The sequence below is a fragment of the Heliangelus exortis genome, chromosome 2, assembly GCF_036169615.1.
Source record: "Heliangelus exortis chromosome 2, bHelExo1.hap1, whole genome shotgun sequence".
Lineage (NCBI taxonomy): Eukaryota > Metazoa > Chordata > Aves > Apodiformes > Trochilidae > Heliangelus > Heliangelus exortis.
In genome coordinates this window covers 85,957,007-85,977,676 of record NC_092423.1, presented here as the reverse complement: position 1 = coordinate 85,977,676, position 20,670 = coordinate 85,957,007, and the positions used below count along the sequence as shown (strand labels likewise).

At 39.3% G+C, this 20,670-nt stretch overlaps 1 protein-coding gene across 2 annotated transcripts in view; it reads left to right on the top strand.

The window, feature by feature from the left end:
• MOCOS (molybdenum cofactor sulfurase) overlaps nt 1-20,670 on the top strand; it is a 219,108-nt gene that overhangs the window by 80,477 nt on the left and 117,961 nt on the right. For both annotated transcript variants that reach the window (XM_071736830.1, XM_071736829.1), the window contains exon 4: nt 6,507-7,148. In XM_071736830.1, coding sequence (XP_071592931.1) covers nt 6,507-7,148 — 642 coding nt within the window. The remainder of the gene's footprint in view (nt 1-6,506; nt 7,149-20,670) is intronic.

The window sequence follows — 20,670 nt, the reverse complement described above, 5'->3', positions numbered from 1 at the left end:
ACAAAGCTAATAGCAACAAAGTAACAAATAACAACATAAAATACACAAGCTGATATTCAGGCCAGTTCTCTGGCAAGGAGAAGCAACAGACCAAGAGGGAGGTAACCTAAGAAACAGATTTACCCACTTCAGCCCAGCTCCCCTTTATAATGAGCATGAGGTAAGTGGTGTAGGATACACCTGCTAGTCGTCTCCCAGATGATTTGAGGCTACTAATGGCCTGGCCTATGATTCTGTCCCAAGGAAGCCAGGTCAACAATCTAAATGAAAATATCAATAGAAAACATGAAAATCACAAGCTCCTTGCTCATAATTTCACCTCGTCAAGTAGAAATGAAAACGTTTGCACCAACTGGAATTAAAATGTGGGAGGACCAAAACCTAGCAATATAAGTTCAGCTGTTCAGCCTGGAGAAGAGGAGGCTCAGGGGAGACCTCATCACTCTCTACAACTCCCTTAAAGGAGGTTGGAGCCAGGTGGGGGTTGGTCTCTTTTCCCAGGCAGCTCTCAGTAAGACAAGAGGGCACGGTCTCAAGTTGTGCCGGGGGAAGTTCAGATTGGACATTAGAAAGAATTTTTTCATGGAAAGGGTGATCAGACATTGGAACGGGCTGCCCAGGGAGGTAGTGGACTCTTTGTCCCTGGAGACATTTAAAAAGAGACTGGATGTGGCACTCAGTGCCATGGTCTAGTGACTGCAGCGATAGTTAATCAAGGGTTGGACTTGATGATCTCTGAGGTCCCTTCCAACCCAGCCGATTCTATGATTCTAAGTTATGGTTCAGCTTTTTACAGGTGTTTGCAAAATGGTAAATTTGAAGAGAGTGGAGAAACAGCACACAAAGCAAGTTTCAGATCTATTTAAAGACTAGAAGTGTGCAAGAAAAGCCATATAAATCAACAGAATTTTGGGAGGCAATGATGGAAGGTATATAGTTCGGACATCTGTACCTTTGTGGGAGCACTGCTGCTGATCTGCAGTGGAGAGCAAAAAATGAGGTGGTGATGAGGAAGAGGGGGTTTCCTGCATGAGGTAATAGCATCCAGGCAGCAGCTTTGGAGGCATCCATTTCGTCTCACATGGCTTGACACAGCTGAACAAATCTGTACCTGAGACAGCTGAACAAATCTGTACCCTCTGTCATCTGCAGAGCTGCCAGTGGCAATATGGAGTGTCCAGTTCTAATTAAACTATTAATTGAGGCTCTCGGAGTAGATGAGTGAGATAATATGATGACCAGCTCAAAATACATTACTTTATTAGAGATATCTTTAAATGTAGAGCCCATTATTAATTATGTGTGTATTAAATGTATAAAATGAGACAGCAAGCTCAGTTGGAGATTAACTGGCTTTCCCTATCAGCATGGAATTCAGAGTAGCAAGGTATTTTGGCTCAACTGCAGTCATGAAAATACACAACTCATGACAACTTTTTAAAAGGTTTAAACACCAGCTAGCGGGTCACAGAACACAAGTGTGCACAGTGAGGTGTGGCGGGGTGGGGACCTTTGGTCTGGCTCCTTCCTGCACTGGCTTCTGGGCCCTGCACCATTTCCCTCCTCCTGTAGTGATCTGTTCGGCCTGGGAGAGGTGAAACGAGGGGCAGAAGATGCAGCTGATCCATCACGGTGGGTTTGTGGTGTGCTAAGACAAGGGCGTGTGGCTTCCTGCCTCACCTGGCAGATCGGGAGGAAAATTGCCTATGGCCACACTGCCCGGAGGTGTTCCGGGACATCCCAACAGCCAATCTTTTATCGGCCCTCACCACCCGCACCAGCCGGTGAGAGGCTGTGCCGGTGCCGGTGTCGGTATCGGTGCCGGTGCCGAGGGGCGGGCGGGTCAGGTGACCCCAAGGGGCCAATCACAGCGCTCCTGCCCGTGGCGCTCAGTGTGAAATGGCTCCTGAGGGACCCCCGCCCGGGGCCTCTATGGCTGCGGTGGGGTCTGTTTGTGTGCTTGGGTTTTTGGGTTTGTTTTTTTTTTTTTTGTTGCTTCCCCCATCATGTTTGCTCACCTGAGAAGAGCATCCTTCAGTGAGACAGGTCACCTTGCTGCTGCCTCCTCAGGTAGGACCCGCATGGCTGTTCCAGGCTGTTCTGGGACCCTGGATTCGGGCGCTCCCATCTGCTCCTGAGTCCAGTGCGGGACTCCTGGTCAGGAGTAATCACCAACTGAGGGTGGGGGTTCCATATTTACATATTTGTGTATGTTTATAATTCATTATCTTTATTACTACTTCATTAAGCCTAAGTTTCTCCCCAACCTTAAAGTCTTAATCAATTCCCAGTCTTAAGCCTTATTAAATTCCCAACCTTATTGCCCTTTTTATCTCTCCAAAGTTCTTCTAGAGTAGTAGGGAGATAACTGAGAACATCTGTCACCTGTTTTTTGGTTAGGACTGTGAAACTGGCCTGAAAGCAAGGTAGTGGGTCAAGTTTCTCAGCTTTTCTGCTGTCTTCCCTGTGATGGCACAGCTCTGTCAGTATGTTTAATGAAACAATTATCCTCTCAGTCCTCTCTCCCAAAGAGTCCTTTTGAAAAGTGGAAATTTGTAATACTATAAAATGCCACTGCTGTTTGTAGCTGTGAGCTATAGTAGATCAAGCTATCAGTTTTCTACCACAAGTCTTTAGTCCTGCTGCCAGCAAAGACCTTATATATGGCTATAAATCTTCCAGAAGTGTAATACAGGTGAACTGCATTTCACTCTAATGGGGTATGTCTTACACAAAGACAAGGGAGCATTAGGAATTCCATGTGTAATAGCCAGTACTTCCCAATATTACTCTCAGGACAGAGGACGTAGTACTGTGGGCTGCAGAAGTTGTTCAGCTGTATTGCTGTTTTCTGTCCCCGAGTACTCTGATTTTATCATAACAGTGCTGCTCCAGTTCAGGAGTTCATGGTATTCGTTTTATAAAAATTATTCTGAGGTGTTCACAGCTCACCTGAAGAAAGAAATTCCCTTAACTCGGTTGATACTGCTTTATTTATTAGTTTTACTTTTTTAACTCGAGAAATACTTAAAACCAAAATGTAAGGCTGGCTTTGAAACTTATACCTCTTTTGCAAGTCCTGGAATCACAGTGATTTTATGAGGCATTCAGAGACCCAGAATGCAAGTAGGTACCTATTGAGACTAATAAAAAACCTTATTTCCTGTTGAAATAAATTAGAATTGTAACTTGGTCATTTCTCTAGTTTTAGGAACTTAAGTTTAAAAAATGTTTCTAATAATTTGGACACTTGAGAATTTTACCGTAGCAGCTGATTTTTTTTTTTTTTTCTTGTGAAAGTCAGTTTTCTGCTAGTAAACAGAATAGATAAATACATCTGTGTTATGTCATAGATTTTATTTCACAAGTGTTCAACTGTTTCTAAATTTGAATTATTCAAAACTGAACCTGGGTAAAATACTATTGTTGTGTACAAACATTTTTCTTTCATTAACAAGTTAAACATAGAACTGTCATTGTGAGCTTAAACAACCCAAAATAATATTTATTGTTTTGTAAAGCTGTAAAATGTTTAATGAACCTACACACTGACTCTGTTTATAGTTGGGCAACAGCATCCCATTGTGAAATCTCCATCCACAATTCCTGCATCTTAGTTACTGTCAATTTACAGGGTCTTTTGGTCAAATTATATGCTATTGCTAAGCAAGTACAATTCCTGTGTAGAGCTGCAGGTTTTTGCTCCTGAGAAAAAATTGGCATTTTGCCCACCTGTTTTTCACCTCCCACTCGGTTTGTGTGGCACCCAGAGGTTGACTGGGGCAGAGACCAGAGAATGCATAGGAAGCTGAAGAGGAGCAGGCTTGGTAAGAGTGTTTAGCATAATTTTTGTTTCTGCTCTTCTCTGCTTGCTTTTATGAAGAGATGTTGCATATTTAGAATTTGTTCCGGCTTCTTCATTCAAAAAGTATTCTGTGTGCACACATTTGAATATGTAGCTTGTTCTAGTGCTCACAGAAGTGAAAACAGAAGGTTTAATACTTTGTTGTTTTTAATTTTTTTTTTTTTTTAGAATTGCACAACCTTTTTTTAATTTGTATGTGTATTAGTGTAATGATTCCAAGATCTATCCAAAATGACTCTACATCATACAAAAATAAGCCACATATAAAATTATATGTGTAACCCCAAAGAAATGGCATCCTTACTAACCCACTTCCTGCAATTCCTTTCACCTAGAAACTAGAGCCTAACGTTGCCCAGCTCTCTCCTTGAAGCAGAAGTTAGGATTCTTGCTTGCCCTGCTTTCCACCTTTTCTGTATATAAGTGAATATGAGGAATATGAATATGATAAAACCAGCAGAATGATGTAAGGACTGAAATTCAGGGCATGGCTCTAAGTGGTAACCCTACAGCTAGCTGAATTTCAACAGAGGCTGCTGCCTGGGTTGAGGTTCCTTCAATCAGGTGTCCTAAAGGACACACACATGGGCTTCAATCTGTAATGCAGGTGATGGAAAAGGCTGCAGTGCTCACTGCAGGTGAAGGGGGAGTGGATTCATTCAGTGACCAGAAAGAGGAAGTCATGGTGAGGAATGAGGCAGGCTGTAAGTTTAATACTCTTCATAAAAACTTCTGTGACTTCATCCCGTCTTCATCCCTGTCGTGGTTTCTAAAGTCCAATGGCAAAGTTTAGTTCTCTGAATAAGATCTATAAAAATGATGTTAGGAGCTGTGAATGCTTGCAGCAACTATCCTCTGGCAGATTTATTTCTGAAAGATATTAATGAATTCTGTCAAATGGTTTCTCAGAACATACAAAACTTAAATCCATGACCTGCTGATGTCCTTCATAAAAGCTGAAATTATTTCTTCATTTGCAAAAGACATAAAATACCTAACAATTGCATCAGATTTGAAAAATTGAAGGTCTGAAGTCACTCAAGTCTCATTTGGGCCTATGAATCCATCTGTTGCATCCTGTACTTCCCAGCCCAGTAAGACTTCGTTTCAGCTCAGAAAAGTATTAATAGTATAATCTCAGTGGGACTTGGCAGTTGTTTTTTTTTTCAGTCCTAACCATCAAAGTCATGGCAATTGTTTTTTTTTCTCCAGTGTTTAATCTTTGATTGCTGCACCCCACACATCCAACTCTATCACTCTTTGGCTGCAGTATTTGTATTACAGACTGGACACATAAATTTTAGGGCATTTCACTCTGCTGTCCTGTGGTTCAGGAAATTTTAGCTTGGATTTGTCACATAGCCTTTTGTACAACTTACATTTAAATGCAAGTTTGTCTTCAGTTTCTGCCTGTTCTAGTAAGGGAATCTCCTGCTATATAAATGAAAACTTTTAATGCTCTGTATTGGGAACCAGAGTCCACAGAGTCTTGAAATGCTTGTCTTTACCTTCCCTGTGGAATCACAGGGATCAGAGTGCCAGCTGCTTGGAGAGCATTGATGTGTTGCTCGAAGAAACCCTCTGCCACAGGAGAGATGCACTGAGAAGCCCTGTTACATTTTACCTTCCTTGAAAACCAGAGACCACTGCTGAGCAGCAGCAACCTTTATGCTCTGGTTCAATTTTGTTTGCTTTGTTCCATGATGTGAAGCTGGTGTCTCTTAGCTGGTTGTTACATTTTCTGTTAGTATTAATCAGAGTTTTATAAAACTTAATTCAGAAAAAGTGCATCAGGTGAAAAAGGTAAGAAACGTGGCTGAATTGAAGGTGTTCCTCAGGCTCTGAATTCAGAGATTGATATTGCACACTGCAAAGCTGTAACAGAGGCACAAGCAAGCATGGGTACCAAAGGATACGTTAAATGGTATTCTCAAAAGGTAGTTTAGAACCAATAAAGTGCTGTCTAGGCATCAAGGAGTGTGTAGTATAAACATGTCTCAAGAGATAGCCTTGCTTAAGGTTTCATAGTCTGGCACATTGGGAGACATTAGGTTGCTTCTGGCTCAGGCAGACTACTGAGATTACAGCCTTATTTTGTGTACAGGGCACATATTAAGCACATGTTGCTGTCTTCTGTTTCTGTTGTTAATAATATGAGCAAGGAGCAAAGCTGCATGTTAATTTTTTCCTTCTGAATCTTGTGACCCTTAATTGGGATGCCCAGTACTTAAGCAGATTATTGTTTTTTAACTGAAAGATATTCTGTCTCTCAATACTTTATAAACAAATCCTCAATAGTTTGCGAATAAAAGCTCTCTCAAGGACAGTGTAACTTTAATCATATGTAAACTTGATTCTGATCCCACAGAGGGACCAGACTGGCCACTTTAATTCAGATCCAGGCAAAATTGACTTTTATCCTTAAAAACCCAGCAACACTCCCTGCAGCAGTGGGGTCTCTTGTGGGCAAAATTATTTGGTTTACACTTGTTAAAGTTCATGTTATTTGGCAAAACCTATCTACTTGTATTCATATCAGGTGTCAAGAGTCGTAGCACTTGTGAGGAAAATCAAAATACATTACACAACAATAAAATAGAAAAATGAGAAAATAACTTGTGCTTATGTTTCAATTTTTCAGAATATTGCAACACTTTCACACTACTGCTTCAGATTACACCGTCATTTTCACATCTGGATGCACAGCTGCACTTAAACTGGTAGCAGAAGCATTCCCTTGGATACCTGAAGGCACAAAGCAACCCAGCAGTCGATTTTGTTACCTAACAGACAGCCACACATCTGTGGTGGGTATGAGGGGAATAACTGCCTCATTGAATGTCTCATCTGTTCCAATAAAACCAAAGGAAATCTTCTTATCAGAAAAAAACAGGTTATCAGCTGAAGAACAAAACTGCACAACACCACATCTTTTCTGTTACCCAGCTCAGAGCAATTTTTCTGGTACCAAATATCCCCTTTCATGGATACAGGACATAAAATCTGGAAAACTCTGTCCCATCAAAATACCAGGGAAGTGGTTTGTTCTACTAGATGCAGCTTCCTACGTGAGCAGTTCTCCTTTAGACTTGAGAGTTCACCAAGCTGACTTTATCTCCATCTCATTCTACAAAATCTTTGGATTCCCAACTGGTTTAGGAGCATTATTGGTAAATAACCGGATTGCCCCCCTCTTGAGGAAGACCTATTTTGGAGGTGGAACTGCAGCTGCCTACCTTGCAGGAGAGGATTTTTATTTTCCCAGGAAATCTATAGCAGAAAGGTAAGGATTAGTTTTAACAAAACAGGTTTTTTTGCTGATACTTTTTCCATCAGGCTACTGTCTTAGGGTTGAATGCATGCAGTAGGCTATAACACCTGTACTTCTTGATGCAGCTGGATAGGTATTTCACATCTAACTCTGTTTTCTTCTTAATATTCCTTTTTCCTGTCTAAAGAGCATCTGAAATATCTGCTTTCCTTCCCTGATCTAGTTTGTCACAAGTGGTAAAAATGCAAGGCTTCATTCAGTGACATAAAGGTCAGTCTATGCTTTTTAAATTTATATATTGTACCTTGGTGGAACCTTGATTTGTTTTTGAAACTCTGCAGCTGGAGCAGGCAGGCCAAGTTTGACACAGCATAGTGACTCTCAGTGAAACTGGGAAATAAGGTCCATGTATTTCACTGGAAAGGTGTCAGGGTTTACTCACAAGAGAAGCTTTATCAGAGTAACATGTCCAGTTAGATAAATTACTTAGGAGAAATATCAGTAGTGCTCTTATTCCCTGATTGAGGTTCTGGAGAAGCTGTGAAGCTCTCTTACAGAAAATTGAGGACACCTACAAGAGTTTGAGCATTCCCACATAAGGAAATGCTGGGCAGTGGATTAGTTTCCCGAGTCCCTTATTACTCTGAAACCCCACTATAAGCAATGCTTCATCTCTCTGCCAACAACTTAAAATAAATTCTGTAAAGGGTATTTCTTCCTGTCTAACATCCAATACATCTGCACAAAGTAAAGCCTGAGAACAGCATTTAATATTAAATTATAATTCTTGGGAGAGGCTAGAGGTGAAAAGGGGAAAACATAAAAGCCAAGCCATTCATGCCTTGTATTTGTTTATTGATTCAGCAGCACAAAGTCCTCCATCTCCCATCGTGTAAATTCTTACCTTTCACTGTACATGCAGTAATGTGAAACAGTGCCTCATCTGTGCACACGTCTTAGATGTGTGCTCTGAATGTTGCTGTGGGATTTTGGTTCTAGACTGTTAAATGCAGAGGCTGGCTACATTAGCCTGTCTCTCTTGCTGTATGAAGCCATGCATTATTTCCAAAATGGAAATTGGTATGGTGAATGTCCAGTTAATCTTTAATTTAGAAATAAAAACAAGAGGGAAACATTGGTGTTCTGACCTTTCTCTTTTTCAAACCAAAAAAAAAAAAAAAAAAAGGCTTTGAAGTGCAGCACTCACTAGAAGTCAGGATGAAAGGGCATAAAAATCAAGGGATCCCAGGGTGTTCCTACATCACCTGCGAGCCAAGAAGAAAACCAGCTTTAATTTGACCTGGGCAGGCTCTAATTTCTGAGTAGTTTTTCTAGAGGTAATTGACACACAATTCCTGAGATTGAATAGCAGGTAAAAATATCTGAAATGCATTTGAGATCTCAGTTTTGCTTTTATACTTTTTTAAATAAGAGGAGAAATGTATGAGGAAACCTTGAAGGGAGCTCTGTCTCTGGTATCTTTCTTAGGACTTTTCAGAGGCTGACTAATGACAAACCTTTCAGGCATGTATTTCAGGGTCCCACAGCTTTCAAGTTTTTCTTTTACTTAATCAAAAGGGTCTGCTTTAACCTTCTTCTACTACAGTTATAAACAAAGGAATTTGTCCAATTTTGATTTCTCAGTCAGGCTGGGTATAGAATGTCTAATATTAGGATGAAGGAAAGTAACTCAAATAATTAAATCTGACAGCTGGATACCCAGGCGTGTGATACTAGTGTCTGTTAGACACCAGTGTCACTCAGTCTGAATCACTGTATATAGGTAAATATTTACTTCATCTAATCCTTTGTTATTATTTGAAAACCTAATATTTAAAACCATGTGTTTCAATAGAGCAGTTTGGAGCAAAACTTCTTTACTTCAAATAAAATACTAGGCCAGAGTGGACAAATCTAATATGATTACCGTAACTGCCATGCGCCACATTGCCATTTCTTTGCTAGTGATTTAGACACCTGGGTCATTATTTCTCAGGTAAACAGCAACTCTAGCCAGGCCTTATCCCTGCCAAATTGCAGTAAGCAGCCTCCATTTTTGGCTGCTTGGCCCAATGTGAAAAGGTCCTGAGAAACCTGCTCCAACAGGATGTGCTTTTGGCAGGAGGTGAGACTGGAGATCCCCAGGGACCCTTTTCAGCCTCTGTGCTTCTGTGCTTGATACTGTGCACCTACACTGAGCTCCATCTGCATTCCCTCTTTAGGCATGCATTTGTGATTTCAAAAGGCTTGTTTCTTTAAGCCCTTTTTTAAAGATCTTGTTTACAGTGCTGGATTAACATTGGCATTAAATACACTGAAGCATGTAATTTCATATGGTCATTCAAAAAGAAACTTGAACTCTAAAAGTATCATTGGAAAAGCTGATTAGAAGGTGTGTATCTGAATATCCTTAGCAGAAGGTATTCCCCACACACACATGATCAAGTGCAGTGTACTAAGGAAATGTTTTTTTTTTCTGAGTCAAGGTGAAACTTAAGAGGAGGTGTGTGATGAGAGTGTTTTATTCATCTTTCCTTTCCGGGTCTGTCAAAATGGTTAGCTTTTGTCATAATGGGTACAGTTTTTCTAGTGTTTCTTGTACTTTATTTAGTTCTTGCTCTATAAATTATTCTGTTGTAGACTCTTGCGTTACTTTAATAACCTTAAATCAGTTCCACGTTTTCCTATTCAATGGCAGTAGACAGTCTTCCTATCTCAACTTTTAAAATCATGTTTATTGTATTTTCATCTTTGTATCAAACAGCTTGACAAATTATTATTATCATTCACAAATCTAGCCTCATTTCCCAGGTTTTTTTCTGCACAGCATGAGATAATAAAATAATATTATTATGTGTAGCAAGCGTTCAGAGATAAAATATTCATCATCTGCCCTATTTTTCTTTTGTATCTGGGAGTGCTATTCAGAATCTGATCACCCTGGAAATTATGACTAAGGGAAAAGAAGCTGTTGTGTTATCTGCAAATTGGATATCTGCATCTTAGTCTACCAGTGTGAAATATCTATTGCATTAGCTTTTGTGTGTTTTTCATTTCCAAATGCATTTCCAAAGGCTTTGGAAATCCAGGTATCGTGACATTGCTCCTGACAAGTTTTAGGCTCTCTTGCCTCTGCTGCTTGAATGATTTGACAGCCCCAAAGCAGCACCCACTTTTGTAATCTATGGTGAATTGAACTTAACCAAAGCATGTTTCTTTCTACTTGATGCTGCAGCTTTTTATTTTTGAGGTGATATATCATGGTTCATATATATGACCTGCAGATAAAAGGTTCTATCCTTCAAGTTCTGCAGGAAATGTAGTTGATTAGGGCAGGCCCATGTAGTATGAGGGAGAACTATGTTGGAGATCACCTGGACAACTCTCTGCATCCCTACGCAGGTATGTGTACAGTCACATTGTTGGGATCCTCTTCTGCATGCTGAGTTTGAGCATGCACCATCCCTGGAGGTGTTCAAAAAAAGTATAGATGTGGCACTTGAGGACATGGTTTAGTTGGCATCACTGTGTTGGTGTTGATGGTTGGACTTCATCTTAGAGGTCTTTTCCGACCTTAATGGTTCTTTGATGCTATGAAAACAGAAAGGCAGGGATGAGACCTATTGCAAGAGCTGGAGGCAAGATCCTGAAGCTCAGTGGTGGATAGGGAGCAGCCTGAGAAACCCTTGTCAAAAAGCTGTTGTTCTTCTGGAGATTGTCTCCTTAGCATTATTCCATGTTTCTGTCAGCACAGAAAGTAGGCTGAACTAAACTAAGCATGTTTCTTCTTTCTTTCTTCTTCTTACATTGCCAAAGAAGGCCATGAGTAATCATATACCTTGCGGAGTTGTGGGCTTCGTACACAGAAGCTCATGTAAATCATATCAAGCATCAATCTGTTGTTAAGCAGCTCCATACCATTATGTGACTGGCACCAAGTTACTGACTTGTAAAAGAAACCTATAAATCACTCGAGAGCTCCAGTGCAATAAGGATTTTTAAATAAAAGAAATTTGGGGCTCATTGTAAAATACATTGTCCTTAAGATATGAACTGTTTAGAGATGATGGCAAGAACAAAGACAATTCTGCTATGTGCCAGGACTTGATTTTTACCACTGATCAAATGCAGTAAGTTTCTGCTTGATCCAGAATGTATCTTTGCTGTCACTGTGCCTAGCAAATTGTCATGACATAGTTACAGCCTAGGGAGTTCTTGTACTCAAATTTAGAATTAAACCATTTTCCTAAGTCTTCTTTGAGAGGCCTTGTGAATATCTGGTACCAGCTATTGGGATTTTACAGTATTTGTTTTCTAGTGATAAATTTATTCTACAATTTTTGTTATACCTTGTGTATTTTACATTTGTGATTGATTAACTTGTTTGATATACGAGTAAAAACAGTGGTAACTTGTTTAGCATAGAAATAACATTTTTTTTTTCTTCATTTGTATTGTGTACTTAAAATATCTGGATAGCATATACCATGTAAAAGGCTGTTTTTTTGACCCAGGTGCCATTTACTACATACAAATCCTGTTCAGACAATGTTAAGGGATTGATTTACTTCAAAGTGCAGGAATTAAAGCTTTTGCTCTCTCTTTTTACCTCAGGCAGATCTTAGAAACAGGAATTGCTGTAAATACTCCATGGTATAGTACATAATGAGTTCAATAGTCTTCATTTGACTCCTGAAGTTATAAAGACAAAAGCATGAGCTAAGGCAGACATACTGAAGAGCTGTAACTCGTGCCAGAGTGTCAATTTAGATATTTATTATGATTTTAATCTTTTTATATGTTATGAATCCCCTGGCATGTGTGTTTAAATATTTCCACAGTAATGCTTAAATTGTTCTGAGTTGGCTTTTGAAACTTTATTTGCTCCTTTGCTGTGAGTTTAATCTCATTTTACAGAGTTTAGCCTCAGATGTGTAAAAAGCACCCATCCTGGGCAGGAGCATGTTCCACGTGCAGGCCTGGACCCCCATGCCTCTCCAGAACCACCCAAGAAGGGATGAATCATTCTCAAATCTTTGCTCCTTTCCTAGAAAAGCAATTAAGAGCTTTTTCTGACTGGGGCCGGGGGAAAGGGGCTGGGGGCTGTGGGTTCACAGCTCCTTCTTTGTGCTAATGTAGCTCTGCTGTCCAAGCAGAGGAAGAGTGGTAAGAAGGTCATCAGGGCAGGGAAAGGACCATGACAAGTGGTTTGTTTTTTCCATTTAGGAATTTTTTAAAGCATGAAATAATGTGATCAGAGGAAAAATTAAAATAACATGTTTGTAAGGGTGGCAGCCCTGAGCCCCAGGTCTGGTGATGCAAGTTTGCTTCTGCAAGGGTGACAGCTCCATGCAGGAAGAGGAGAGTCTGCATCTGGAGCTTATCCACCCACATGTGGGGAGCTCTCTTGGTTGAGGCTGCTTTTCTTCATAAGCCATTGACAGCAGGCAGGGAAATTCTAGAAATACAGCTCAGTGTCTCAGTCTCTTTACGTGTCTCCAGTCTGCAAATGGGTAGTGGTGTCTCATTGAAAGCTGTCATGAGTTTTGGGTCAGGACCATTCCCATTGGCATGTACCACAGCTTCTGGCATGTCTTCTGCATGGGTTGTGCTGCAGTGGACTCAAAGCAGCCTTTTCAAGCTGTGATTTGTGAAAGTCTTTCTGTTTTGGGGAGTTAATTAATCCAAACTGCAAGATCCTACTGCTGTCATGCTGCCTGGGCCCTCTGCAAGTGGACTGCACTGCAGACCAAGACACTCAGGTCTCTGTGTGGAGTTAGGGCTGCCAGGCTTGCCTGCACATGGCTGTGAAGATGAAATCTAATTTCCAACAAGAAATGAGAGCTGAGTCCCTCTTATGGCCCTCTTTGTTGCCAGGTAGAGCAAAGAAACCGGGGCCATGAATGCCATCCCAGTCCATTTGCTAGGGCTGATGGTGAGCCAGTGCCTTTGTAAGGCTGGCTGTGCCAAGCAAGCTGTGGGTGTCTCCAGAGATACAAACCCTGGGAGTATGGACATTCTCCAACTGCACAAGCCTTTGCATTTTGTACCATTGTGATTTCAACAGTTGTGTCATTTTCTTATTGAAACTTGTTGCATTGTAAAATCCCATCAAGCTTTGCTAGGTGGCTCCATGCCCTGGGCCGAGTTTGCACAAACCCAAGTTGTTTGTGCTGACTAAATAAAAAAGTTAATTTTTTTTATATGTAGAGGATAAAGTGTGGAGGGATGACACCAAGTATCACCCACCCAGCCCTCTCTGGTCAGTGGCTTCCTTCCACTCAGAATCAGGCTTCTAAAACATGTTTTGAAAGGAATTCTTGACCAGAGTTATTCTTGCCCTTACATCAAGTCTGATTATTTGAGAAGGATATGTTTTTTGCAGTCTAAATGAAGTCAGAATACAAGAGACCAAGCTGCTCATACAGGTTTGTCTGTTAAGAGCAGAAGACCCACAAAACCATCTAAATTTAATGACAGATTGTGTGACTTCTCATTTGATGTAATATTATACTTTATTTATAGCTAAGCTACAGAGATCTAGTTTTAAAAGAAGTTTAGTGGTCACTGGCTTCCTAGTGGAGAACAAATGATACATAGAGTACTTTAAATGCTTAGATTATATCACCCAGGCTAATATTTGAAGATTACAAGTACAAGCACAGGTTTTGGTTTTCATCTTCTTATTAGTCAAATAAATGCAGGAGTGCATCTGGCAGTTGTGCTCTTGGGAACCCATGAGAGAAATGTCTACAGGGTTCTCAAACAGATTTAATTCGGAACAAAAAATATTGATGCTCTTGAGGAAAAAAGGTTTTCAGATCTTTCTTGACTTTCACACAGTAGCAATGGATTCCAAAGCAGGAAACACTCAGATTTGATTAAATGCTTGGCTGTCACATTTCAGTCTGTTTGTGTTCAATTAAAATTTCAGAGGGATTCTCTAGCATTATTATAATCTACTTTTTACATATCTAGTAATTTATATTATCAAATAACATCTGCTGTGGCTTAATAACTGTGTCAAATGATTATAAAGCTTTATTTTTGGTGAATTTTATGATAAGTTTTAAAGCTACAGCAGGGAAAGTACTGCTGAAAGGATTGTATCTCCTATTTCGTACTTTATGGCATATATTTTGCATTTATTTTCAGGTAGTGCTTTGAAGTAGCCCCTTTTTAATTTATTTTTTATGGCGGATGCAAATAAGTTCAGTAATACAGATTACATGGATTTTATTCATAACATCAACTGCTGAAAAGTGGCTAGTATTAATTCTTCTTATCACTCAATTTCACCTAAATTAGAGGTGGTGTGATTGCTCCTAAATTAGCCACACTAATATATGATCAGATTAAGTGAGAAAAGTGACTCGCCGCTTTTGTCAGTGACAGATTTAGCATGGTCTGTTTTGGGGGGCAAAACAATATATTAATGCTAAGTGACAGTAACTCAGTTAACCCCTCCTAAAAAGGATTTTTAAAATTTTTTTCTGTTGTCTGTATGCAAATAAAGGCAGCTGCTTTGATGTCCTCATCAGAGCTAATGATGCTGTTCATACCATGTTATGCTTAGGTATTGTTTGTTCTGCATCTGCATTTTTACTGTATTTCATCGTGATGGGTTAGTTTAGAAGGACTGTATGAAAATAAAGGGCCAGAGTCAATGTGAGATATTGTGTTTCTCTAGAAAAACAGAAGTTAAAATGTACCCTGCATGAGCTTTTCTCAAATTGAACAAGGCATGTGTATGCATTTTTTATTTGCATCCCTTTACTGTGGAACAGTGACATGTGGACATTAAATTGCCTCTAATCATCTTTCAGTGCTAATCATTTGCTAATCTTTTTCTAGACTACTTGGTTCTAGTACTGGTCAACTCATATCCGTTTGTGACAGAAATCAGGTGTTTGCACGTGAGACTGTTCTTTATTCCAAAGAAATAGATTTTATGCTGATCTGACTGCCAGCATAACATAGAAGGCAACAGTAATGCAGTGAGACATAAATATTTTGGGTCTGGTGATCTGAATATTTGAGCTCCACTTATGTATGAAAATAATTATGAAAATACTTACATTTTTACAGTTAGCATCAAAATGTTCAATATTTACTATTAACTTCATACTGAAGCTGCTGCAGCATTTGTAAGGTCAAAGTATTTTTATCACTTCCCTGTCACCATAAGTTTCAAGATTTAAAATATTGATTTTTTGTATTTGCTTTATTATGACCCTTTGCTAGCAGAGCACATGTATCCCCAGGGAGGTTGTACTCTGTTGTGCTGGAAGCCATGGAAGAGCATTTGCAGTCTTTTTAAAATGAGATGTAGCAAATGAGAACAATATAAGCTCTTTGGGGGTGCAGTAAAAGAACTGCTGATAAAGGCCTGTTGGCCCGATTCATCTCCTGCTGGACTCAACAGGAGATCTTTGATTACATTCTATGTGCCAGGTTTAATCTTTTAATCACTTAAATTGATTTTAAAAATACATGAATTCTCTTTGATTCCCTATCTAGACATTTCTAGTTGATTTTCCTAGTCAGATTACTACAGAATTGGGTATGGAACAGGAAAACTGTCTTTCTGATTGTTCATAAGAATTACAGTCTTTGCATTTAGTGAATATGAGAATTAAATAAACTAAACTAAACTAAAAGAAGCAGGACCGTGAACTTAAGCTCAAGTTTTCTGAAGTTTTGGATTTTTTACATTTGTATGTGTGAGGACACATATAATAAAGAAACTATAGTTGATATACCAGTAGACCCATAACTATGCAAAAATTCCTCCCTATAAATCTTGCCCAAGTCTAATTTTAAATTCTAGATGTAGCAGCTTCATAAAGCTGTAACTCTTCTGTTCTCTCTTACTGGGTGGTAGATTGACAATGAGTTTTACACACAGAGGTACTGGATGCAATTTTAAACTTTATTAAGAACCAAATGCTGTAGTGTGGCTTACCAGGAATTGATAAGGAACTTGGCCTGCAACATGTTTTAAATAATAGATATAATGAAGCCAGTTTTATCTTTATAAAATGGTTGCATCTCCGAGAAGGTTGAGCACCTTCATGTTCTTGTTTCTAATCTTACAACTGTTGCTGATGTAAGTTCACATCAGAGCACAGGTGGACATTATTAGTGGAACTGATGTAAAACTTCAACTCCAGCCAAGACATTTCAGTCTGTACACGTTGTATAAAAAATTCAAATCACTGTGCCATGCTTGTCTTGTCAAAGGAGAATGGTCTTCTAATTTGTTAGTGTGCCAGGTTGTAGCAGGCATCCTAGATATTTTCTGTGAAGTCTTCTGTCGTGGAATCAAGTATATGAAGATTAATGTCCCCAGTGTGAACCTACAGTCTTCCTTTATATGAAATATGTATAAGAATGTAGCTATATTTGTACTGTGTTCTCCAAAAATTTCTCAAGATTTACATGCTATTGACAATGTCACCAAGTTCTTAGTGTATTAGTATGCACACCATAGTGGATGTGCTACCTTTTAAGATTAACGACATGAAATTCTCAGGAACTCGTACTATACGATGAATCAAACTTAGAGTTTAACCACAGTTTAAGGATAGTGAACAGGTTTTATTTCTGTTCTCCATGTCAAAGAAAATGTAAATTAACACATATTTCCCACATGCAGAGAGAACTGAATAAGTTCTCATTTAATCTCCCTTCCTGTCTGATGAACATAAATGCTTGGCTATCAGAACTGTGAGTCAAAGATAAAGGAAGATTTCTTATCCTAGCCTGGTTTATTTAAATTATGAGCTAAAGGGGGAATGTGAATCTTGAGAAGATCATTTTGTAGTTAATGAAGCAGTTTTAACAGCCAAGCAGATCTACCTTCAGCTATTTAAATGGCTGCAGGAATGCTAAAAGTTTATATGATCATAAGAATTTCCAGCAGAACCTCTTATTTAAGTAAACTTTTCTTATCTGGACTGCTTTCCTAAGTTAAAGATTCATAATCCACTAATTTAAGAATTCTGAAACTTTTTACCTCAGGTGCACAAAAAAATTAATAAGGAAAGCCCAGCCATCATTAAATGCCATGTGGGTTTCATTCAAACACTTTGAAATCTCTAGTGGTGTACTGAAAAAGTATGAAAGTATTTGCCAAATCTGTCAAATTTGCTCTTCTGTGGCTGCCCTAAAGGGGGTGGAGGATGGAGTAGTATTCGCTGGCTACATTTATGTCCACAAATTACATTGTCAACACATTTTCAAGCTGCATATGACCCGCCAAGAAAGGAAAACTGTAGACACAAACAAGGAGTGTATGCCACTAGGAAGTTTTTTTCCTGGAATTACTGACCAAACACTACCTAAGCCATAGGAATGGATGCAGCATATCACATGACATTTTTTTCTGCTAATTTAAAAACCCTCTTCCTTCAATCCTATTGGAAAACTAATCCTTTATCTAATAGCCAGAGTAAAAGAGCTGTGGCACCCCGTGTCTCATGACAGATTAATTTGTTGATTCTGCATGAATAAGCCAGGGAGACCACAGTGTGGTCCTGTGTCTGAGCCCTATCTCACATTTGAATTCTGGCTGGCCAAGCAGTGTCTCAGGCAGTGACCTGGCAAACAGACTGAGCAGTCTGCAGCATCAGAGGGTGAGTGATAACATTTCCATTGAAAACCTAAATACATGACAAGATCTCCAGTCCAAAGTTATAATTTAGGGAAGAGGCCAAAATACAAATACTGAACTAAGATGTTTTCGTTTCACAAGCAGGAGTGTAGAGGCTTTTTCTGTAATCCAGGCTGTGCATGGTGCTGCAACTGGAAGTATATGGCCACATTCTTGCTCTTGGGACCCCAAGAACATGGGAGTTGTAGTAGTCAAAGATAGGCTTGTACCTTGCAGTAACAAAATTTATTGGGCCAACAGCTACGTCTGGGAAATCAGTTTGCCTCTCTTTAGAAAACTTGCCTTACAAGGTCTAGGCATCATTAAGGTGTCAGGCAACTTTGCCTGATGCTCCACTAAAAATGACACTGCTTTCTGCTTCCTGCCCATTTCTCCTGAAGCCAAAATCAGAATTCAAAGTTTAATTTCTAGGGAATAGCCTTATTGTAGGGATGAAATTTAGCTCTTAAATTTAAAACAAAGTACAGTAACTTCATTTGTACTGGAACATAGTGTTATCAATTGCAATAGACAATTTTGTGCTTCATATACCACAGTGATTTGACATCCCATGGTGATACAATTACTATATGCTTTACAGATCTGCAGGAAAAAAGAAAAAAAAGGTAAGATGGGACTGTTTCTTTTATTTCCGTACAGGAAAATGGTTTTTTGCATCTGTTTTTGTTTGCAGGAAAACAAAAATAAAATAAATCAGACTTTTTGGACAGTCTTTACATGACATAAATCTAACCTGCACAGTAAAATTAAGGTAATCTTTATAATAAACCTCTGAATAAATCATAATCCTAAAAGGGAGAAAAAATTACAGTTAGCAGTATTATTTTAGAACTATGGGGTGTTTGTTTCTTTGGGTGTTCCTAGTGTGAGTCAGCACTCTCTGGGTTAACAACAGATTTTTAGGTAGCATCTTCCACTCAAAGATAAACTTGATTCTTCAACCTCAGGCAACTAAAATTTGATGAGGCATGGTGTCTATTTTTGTTTTCTCTATTTGTTCAATGATGTATATACCTTAGTTTTGGAAGTGCAGGTCCCTGATGAGTCTCCTAGCAGTCTCTGGGCACATCTGAGAAGACAGTGTTCTTTCCAACAAGTTCTTCTATTTCCAACAATACTTTTATTTCAGTTACTTCCCTGATTGCAGGGAAAATGTAGTAAACAAAGTGATGGAACTTTGAATCCTTTTCATCCTGGCAATTTGATTACCATTTAAAATGAGAACTTCTTTATAACTGAAAAGTTCAAAGTTTGACTTTTCCCTTTTAGCATTGCCTTATAGCAGCATCCTGAGAGAATAAGACCTTGGCATATATGAGATGTATCAGTAATAATCCTGTTTGCAGAAATCCTGCACTGGTAGAAAAAGTTGACATTCAGACTAAAAACTAGTGACAGATTTGCAAGCCTTCCTTCTAAATTACATTTTTATGATCTTCCTTGTAAGATTATCCCAATGAATTGTTGCCTCATTATTCTGTTTTAACTCCATTGTATTTCTGGTTTTGTTTTTCAGTCCCCTGATTATACTTGACTCTTAAGAAAAGCTTCAGAGAATGCTCTGTATTTGCAGTGTGAATCAAACTGTGCCAGTGTGCATAACAATTACATTATAAATATTTTCTCAGCAATTCGATAAAGACTCAAATTAAGAAAAATAATTACCAGTACAATTACAATTATATATAATTACACTATATTCAGTTTAGTTTATCTCTAACCTTCTTGTGCCACAATGTGTTCATTGTTGAAGAATGAGATTTTGGCTCTATTGGAAGTAAACATGACTTTTTCTATTCTATATTGTGTGTAAATGAGGCGCTTTGCTGGTTCAGCTTCCAAACTGGCCTCACAGATTAAAATTTCTTTCGTGGAGCTCATCTTTAGTTAGGTTACAGAGACTGTTCCTAACAATGCTACTTGAGGCTCTGAGCATCCTTGTCGAGATGAGAGGAGATTGGAATAGGTGTTCTCCAAAGTCTCTTCCAACCTAAGCCATTCTATGATTCTATGATAAATCCTTAACTAAAAATTATCTGTACCTGGGAAAATGTAGTTATTTTGTATTTATTCAAGAAGAGAGATGTATATGTGCTGGGGTTTTTTTCCTAAGCCAAAAATTAACTAAACACAGCAGATGCTTTCCCAGAGAAGCACCAAGTCGTCCAGACACTGAGTGAGGACCTGGTGTCTCTAAGAGGGAGCAAATTCTTGTCACTTATTTAGTTTAAGTCTTATCAGTCTGTATCAAAACACCCTGTAGGAAACAGGTGCCAGGACCTGCTGGGTAATGCGCCAGGCCGGTGCTCAGTCTCACCTGTGCCCAGTTAGGGCTGGCCCCACTGAGCATGCCCAAGACCTAGGGCCAATAAAAGGTGAGGCTGGGTGTAGCCAGGCAGCTCATTCCTGAGCAGGATCGGAGCAAGGCTGGTCGCAGTTAGTCCTCTCTGCTAATCAAGATCACCAATAGCTCCTGTCTCTGGTTCCGGTACTGAGCTCCAGCTCTCGACGACGTTCGGTTCCTGCAACGCACCCCAGGATGTAGAGCAGCTAAGATGTGCTAGCTTGCTTTGTTTGCTTAGAGCAAGTATATGTATTCCAGTTCTCTAGAACTGCACCTACACTTTCTTGCTCAGGGAGGATTGATCCTTTATAAAAAACAAAAGAGAACAAGTGATCTAGAAAATAATGGGCTATTTATTTTGCCCCTCAGAAATTAAGAAGTGCTCTGTGGTGACCCATTGTTGTTTCTTCTGGCCCAAACTGCTCAGCAAAACCATGTTATTTGGTCTCATGCCTTTCAAATGGTACATAGTTCTGCTTACCAGAAGAGGCTTTATACAGCATAGTCGGAATGGC